Below are 6,944 nucleotides of genomic sequence, written 5' to 3' on the forward strand. Positions count from 1 at the left end.
CCTTTCGGTCTCAAAAATGCCGGTGCCACTTTCCAGCGTGCGATGTCGTATGCTTTTCATGATATCCGACACATTGTATAGCCTTACCTGGATGACCTACCAGCTCATTCAGCTAAACGTCAAGACCATCCATCTCATTTACGCGAAATCTTTCTCCGCTGTCGACACTACCGTATTCGACTCAATCCTCATAAGTGTGTCTTCTGCGTAGAATCTGGCCGACTGCTCGGGTTTATCGTCTCCCGGGAAGGTATCCGTCTGGACCCCCTTAAGGTCGAGGCCATTTTGAATCTTCCTCCCCCTGCCTCTCTACAGCAGTTACAGAGCTTGCAGGGGAAAGCCAATTTTCTCAGACGATTCATCCCAAATTATGCCGAGGTGGCTAAGGGTTTCACGCGATTATTGAAGCGAGACACGCCCTTTCGCTGGGACGCTATCGCTCAACAATCTTTTGAGCGTCTTAAAGACCTTCTGGTCTCAGCTCCGCTCCTAAGACCTCCAAATTACCACCGTGACTACACCCTTTATTTGGCCGCCGCCGATACCACCATCGGCATGGTTTTAGTGCAAGACGACGATGATGGCATCGAGCATGTTGTATATTATCTTAGCCGCAACCTTCTGGATACGGAAACTCGCTATGCATACATCGAGAAGTTGGCATTGGCAGCTGTCTGTGCCGTCCAACGTTTCCGTCATTACATCCTGTTGCGCACGACGACCGTGATCTCTGATTGCAACCCCATGACCTATATTTTGTCACGTCAGTTGCTGGGGGGCAAATACTCAAAGTGGATCATAATCCTCCAAGAGTTCGACTTGGAATTCACTGCAGCCAAGTCTAAGAAATCACTGGTCTTCGCCGAACTGCTCTGCTCCTTACCATCTCAGTCTACACCATCTCGTTCAGAGGAACATATTCCGGATGAAACGCTATTTCTCATCAGCACTCTCGACCCGTGGTACGGGGACATTATCGTATATTTACAAACGTCTTCGTTTCGTCCCAACACATCGAAAGATGCTCGACGACGAATTCGTCACCAAGCTCAACCATACCGCATTTTGGGCGATACCCTGTACCGCCTCGGCATCGATTCTGTTCTTCGCCGATGCTTAACCCTTGAGGAGGCTGAGCGAGTCTTGAATGACTGCCACTCCGGCACTTGTGGCGGCCATATGTCCAGATATGCTACCGCTCAGAAGATCCTCCGCGCTGGTTATTTCTGGCCTTCTATCTTCAAGGATTGCATCCTTGCTGTACGTGCATGTCACGAGTGCCAGGTTTACCACCGGAAGATGCGTGCACCTGTTGCACCACTGCACCCTGTCGTAACCGTAGGTCCATTTGCAAAATGGGGCATCGATTATACGTCCTGTAACCCTCGTTCGGCCGGGGGGCATGGGTACATTATCGTTGCTGTGGATTATTTCACCAAGTGGGCCGAAGCGATGCCTACATTAAACGAAGACGGTCATACAGCGGCGCAGTTTGTATTCAATCATATTATCACTCGTTTCGAAGTCCCTCAGGCTATTGTTACAGATCACGGAAAGCATTTCTGAAATCATATGATGACGGAATTAACGACCCAGCTAGGCTTGCGCCAAGATAGTTCGTCACCGTACTATCCTCAATCGAACGGTCAAGTCGAAGCCGTGAACAAAGTTTTGATCACCATGCTTCAACGCACCGTCAATACACACAAGTCGAACTGGCATCTTATGCTTTTCCCAGCCTTGTGGGCCTACCGGACTTCTGTGAAGGATGCCACCGATTTCACCCCATTTCAACTGGTCTATGGACTGGAGGCTACCTTTCCCGTCGAATGCGAGTTTCCTTCATTAAAATTAGCTGTCGAGTTGCTTCCCAACACCACTCCGGTGGAGGAACGGCTTCTTTACCTAGAACAGTTAGACGAGACTCGTCGTTTGGCTTCTCTGGCTATCGAAGCACAGAAGAAGAGAGTCAAGGCTCACTTCGACCAGAATATTCATCCTCGTTCCTTTGTTGAGGGAGACTTAGTACTGCTCTACGATCAAGCTAAGGATAAGCTGGGGGCAGGAAAACTCGAATCCATGTGGTTAGGTCCCTACATCGTGAAAAGAGTTTTACAAAAGGGCGCATATGAGTTGATTGATTATGAAGGAAATCCTCTTGACAAGCCCCGCAACGGGCTGTATCTGAAGAAATACTGTGCATAGCTTCGCACATTCACTTTGTACATACGTGTGTTTTGTGTTTTTCATGCATGAGTTTCGTTTTGCTTTGGTATAAAGGCGTGTCTTGCCCCTTATTATGCTTTCTTTTTCCTGTGCAGATGTCTAGTGCACCTTATGTTGGTTTCGCTGATGGTGCCTGCCGTAGCACTTGTAATTTGTCTTCGGCAGCGTGGGTGATCTACGATCCTCACGGAGAGTTGCTAGACCTTCAGGGTGTCTGCCTAGGTCGTACCACTAACAACGTTGCCGAGTACAGCGCTGTAATTGAATTACTTGCCGAAGCAGTTGATCTCGGCATCCGAGAACTAGTGGTGAACCTGGACTCCCAGCTGGTTGTCCATCAACTCAACGGGCGATATTCCGTCAGAGACCAGCACATTTTAAGGTTGTACCTACGTGTAAGATTGTTGGAATAGAATTTTGATTACATCACTTATCAACACATTCCGAGACGATTAAACACATTGACTGATGCATTGGCAAATCATGTGTTAGACAGACATTTGCGGAACAGATAACATCATGCAAGAAGACATAGAAAGCATAATAGAGTAAAGCATATGTAAATAAATCATTTCAAGCATAGTTTGCATATGTGTGCTTTTAAGCTTGCATTAAAAAATATAAAATTCATGGGTCATGTGTCGTGCAAATTCATACATAAGATCACAGTTGTACTGAACAATTGCATAACATAAACAAAACATCATCACATGTAACAATGATCCATCCAAAAACCGGTATGTATATATATATATATCGTGTGGCGCACTAAGGCGCTCAAAAATAAGTGTATATGTCCAAAATATCAGTACGTCTGAGTCATGTGTCTCAAAATAACAGTGGAAATAAAGCCTAGGCGACTATTCGGCTGGATGATGCTCTCTGTAGTACACAGCTGCTCGTGCTACCCGCCTCAGAAGACGGTGCACCCTGGGTTCCACCCCCACTGTATGGATCTGATGCTGTAAGGGGACCTCTTCGACCCCCTGGTAGTCAGGCACTCCCTCCAGCAACCCCTCAAGGTTGCGAGCCACAGTCTCTGATGTGTCAACCCCTGGAGGGACTAAGGCCAAAGCCCCGGCCCCCTGTCCTTCTCTCCGTGCCGTGGCAGCCAGGCCAATCGGTCTAGTGGGCCCCACATCTGCATACCATGACATTTATTAGGACATGTACATAAAAAATTCCAAAACATTACAAAACTCAAAAAAGTCAAGTGTTATACCTGCATCATCCCACTGTTCACCTGGGGGCAGCACCATATCAGGGTCATTGCGGAAATCCATACCCGCGTATGGCCAGTCCTCCACGAAGACAACCTGCTGATCTAGCCAGTCCCGGAAGAATGTCCCCCAGGCATGTGGCCGGCCGCCACCTCCGCGTGGCATGATGCGAGCCCATCGTGTGGCCCTCGTCTCCCGAGGATCCCTAGGAGCATCCACGGCCATCGTCTGCAGCCGCATGGCTGGCACTCGCTCTAGAATGAGCGGGACTAAGATAGACCCGTAGCCGAACTGTTTCGTCTCCCCGCGACGACAGTTGCTCAGCTGCCTCTTCATGTTGTTGGTCACTGCTGTGCACCAATCAAACACTGTAGGCTCAAGGCAATCAAGAGCTAGCATGAGGTGGGTCTTTGAAGCCTCGTGGTTGGCCATGCTTCCCACTGCCCGGGTCACCATGAACAAGATGGTGTGAAGGACTATGTTTCCCACTGTGGGGATTGCTACTTTCCCACTCCTTGTCTTCTCAGCCTCCGGGCATACTCGAGCCATGAGATCATCTAGAGGACCGCCGCCAGGTCGCTGTCCCTCTATGATGGGCCTCGCACCCCGGCGTGACAACCCAGTCAAAAAGAAGATATCCATGTGGTCAAATTCGATATCTTGGCCCCGGATAGTGAATTTCGTATCCACCGGGTTCCATGCCCTGATCAGTAGCTCGAGAAGATCATGCTGAGCTCTTAGGCGAGGTGTGAGGAAAAATTTCATAAAACCGCAAGCCCGCATGGCATTGCAGCAATCCACATTGGCCCAAGCAGCAATATCTTCGACATCGTGCACTCTTTCCTGCCATTGGAAAGCCATTACGTCCTGCACAAACCATGAAAAGAAATTAGAAGTGCTGGCATAGGATTTTTCACGTTCAAAATTGAAACAAAAAATCTTTTCCGCGCCAGCGCGGCTGTTTTAAAAACAGCCGCGCTGGCCATGGCAGCCCTTCGTTATTTTTCGAGGTCAGCGCGGAAGAACACGGGTTTTCCGCGCTGACCCGAAGTTGGTCACGTTTTGTCCTAATTCGGCCAGCGCGGACCCGCGTGGGATATCCGCGCTGACCGAGAGCGCATCCATGCACCAAGAATTCGCCCGATTGGGAAAATTCAACCGCTAAAATTCTACCAAATATGATCAAAATGCAGGGCGAGGAGAGGAGAACCTACCTGGAAGAAGCGGCTCGCGAAATGGTGTCCGTATGGGCTGGAAATCACTCCGTCAACTTTCTGGCTTCTCCACGTCCTTCACGTCCCAAAATGGTAAAATGGTAAAAATGATCTTTCACCCCCCCCTATTTATAGTAAAAACTCATAAATATCCATATTTTTGGGTTTCTACCATCTTTTGCCATAAATTTAGCCCTAGATTTATCAAATGCATGTTTTAATATGTTTTTTTACACATATCGAATGGATTTATGCGGGTAGTGCTCTTGTGCAGGTTCGAATAAAAGGTGAAAATCATCATGGTCCTGAAATCACTTGGTCCCAACAATGTCGTCTTTGAGCTCTTTTCCGACATAAAACAAGAAAAGATGGCCGAGCCTCCTTTCAGCTCGTTAAAGGGAACGAGAGGCGGTCATTTTAAGCTCTTTTTCGGACCGTGTAACTTAAAAAGATTGCCGGGTGTTTGTCGTTTCGCACTCGTTATGGGCCCTAAAACGACGTGTTTTCGACCGCTTTTTTACTTTTTCGGGTCAAAAGCACTATTTACGAAAAGTACTCCTCGATCGTAATGGTCGGGCGGTTCTTTCGAGCATTGTTTTATACTTTTTCGGGCTCGAGAGACACAACTGTACGAAAAAGGACCCCCCTGGAGTCTTCTTTTCTGCTGTCTTTTCAGGCTCTCTAAACAAGAAAAGACGCCGAGTTTTTCCTTTGTCAGGCTCGTTAAACACTTGATGACATCGGGTATTGTCGAAATGACACTCTTCGAGCATATGCTATCCCCGTCAAGCTTGTCATCCAAAAATAACCGGGGTACCTGCCAGAAATGGTGGGGAAAATGGAACTGTAATCATAGTCGTGTCGACAGTATGTCGCTCTTGAACATGGCACTCTTCTGCTTCGTGTCTGGGTGGGACCATCTCATCTTGTTTTTCACTGGCCTCCGTGGGTTTGGGTTATCTTATGCGACCTCTCATCTGCCCATTGCCATTATTACTATACCCTCTGCTCATTTGATGTCAAATACTGCCAAACCCGCTACAGTGCCGCCGATATGTTCAAGAGAAGTTGACCTCTGCAATAATACAACCTCATCTGCTATCTCACACAAATCATTTTTTCCTCTGTCTCGCGTCGATGATGTGGGAATCATTATGGCCCACCTTCGATCAAGGTCACTTCCTGTCGACTTCAGCTCATTATCCGGGAAGGTGACTTAGAGACTCCCTTCAGGTGCCTTAGAGCCTGCATGCCCTAATGGCAGGTTCTTCGTGTTCGACGCGAGGTTTACATCATTGGCCTCCGATCGAATGATTCCGTGGGTGTTCGACACCAGCTCATTGATTCACATGCCACGGATTGTACCTATAGTACCTTGAGGGCCATTGTCATTATTGGTGGTACCTCTCGCGTCTGTTAACAGTTTTCATCATTGACTGGTAATCAGACGATGTTCATGCATGTTCGACTTCAACCCATGTATTCACATGCTTGAACTTGTACTTTGTTCGGATCGGGACGGAGCGCAAGACCCTGGATCCCTGTCCGTTTATGGTCCAGGTTGCGATTTTGTGGATGATCATTACATGACTCATTGATGGATGGCTGCGCCCATACCTGAATCTTCATGGATGGCTGCGACCATACCTTATCATTATTATGGTCTCTTTAGCTGGGTGGCTGCGTCCATTCCACAGACCTTTTTTGCATGTCTTTTTGGATGGCTGCGCCCATGCCTAGACTGCGTGTATTTGATTATCAGAGATATTTCGGTCCTTCCTGGTGGTGTTCCAGTTCGGCGTGTGTTGTAAAGCATTTCACCCCTCCCACTCTCTCGGTCTTCATGCTTTAGGGGGCATCTGTTACACAGTAATTTGTCACTGCCGTCCTGTCAGTCACCCTGCTGTGCCAATCACTAAGCTTCATGCCTTCTGAACTGGCCCAAAAAACCCATTTTCCTAAAGTTTTATTCACCAGCGCGTCTGTTTGCAAAATACCCGCGATGACTGGCGCTCCATAGTGTATCCCGCGCGCCGCCAGCTCGGAATGACATCACTTTTCCGCGCTGGTAGCCAGCGCGCCTTTCCCGTGTTCTTCCGCGCTGACATGACTGTCCTAGTTATGTGAACGCGGCGACATCGCGTCAGTTGCCTCATAATCCGCGCTGATCCAGTTTGGGCGAATTTGTTCAAACAACCAGCCTTCCAGATAACTCCAGGCTTGGTTGTTAGCTTTGTGAATGTCGACTCCCTTCTATGGCATGTCTGTTCGACCCTTTGCAACC

General features: G+C 48.3%; 1 protein-coding gene across 1 annotated transcript; it reads right to left on the minus strand.

Moving 5' to 3' along the window:
• Window positions 1-3,086: 3,086 nt before the first annotated feature.
• LOC149174662 (uncharacterized) lies at window positions 3,087-3,995 on the minus strand. Its single transcript, XM_089420918.1, has 2 exons — window positions 3,449-3,995; window positions 3,087-3,367 (listed from the first exon to the last, which is right to left on the minus strand). Exons 1-2 carry the CDS (start codon window positions 3,993-3,995, stop codon window positions 3,087-3,089), a joined length of 828 nt encoding a protein of 275 aa, XP_089277044.1.
• Window positions 3,996-6,944: the final 2,949 nt, after the last annotated feature.

The sequence above is a fragment of the Pinus tabuliformis genome, chromosome 4_1 (assembly GCF_031772625.1).
Source record: "Pinus tabuliformis cultivar Carrire ecotype Pingquan chromosome 4_1, CPIR1, whole genome shotgun sequence".
Taxonomy (NCBI): domain Eukaryota; kingdom Viridiplantae; phylum Streptophyta; class Pinopsida; order Pinales; family Pinaceae; genus Pinus; species Pinus tabuliformis.

Excerpts from the sequence above, each read along its gene's own strand:
- LOC149174662 (XM_089420918.1), bottom strand. The coding sequence starts at position 3,995 with ATGGCTCGAGTATGCCCGGAGGCTGAGAAGACAAGGAGTGGGAAAGTA. Across the intron at positions 3,368-3,448 it reads TGAACAGTGGGATGATGCAG|ATGTGGGGCCCACTAGACCG; the intron begins GTATAACACTTG and ends CATGGTATGCAG.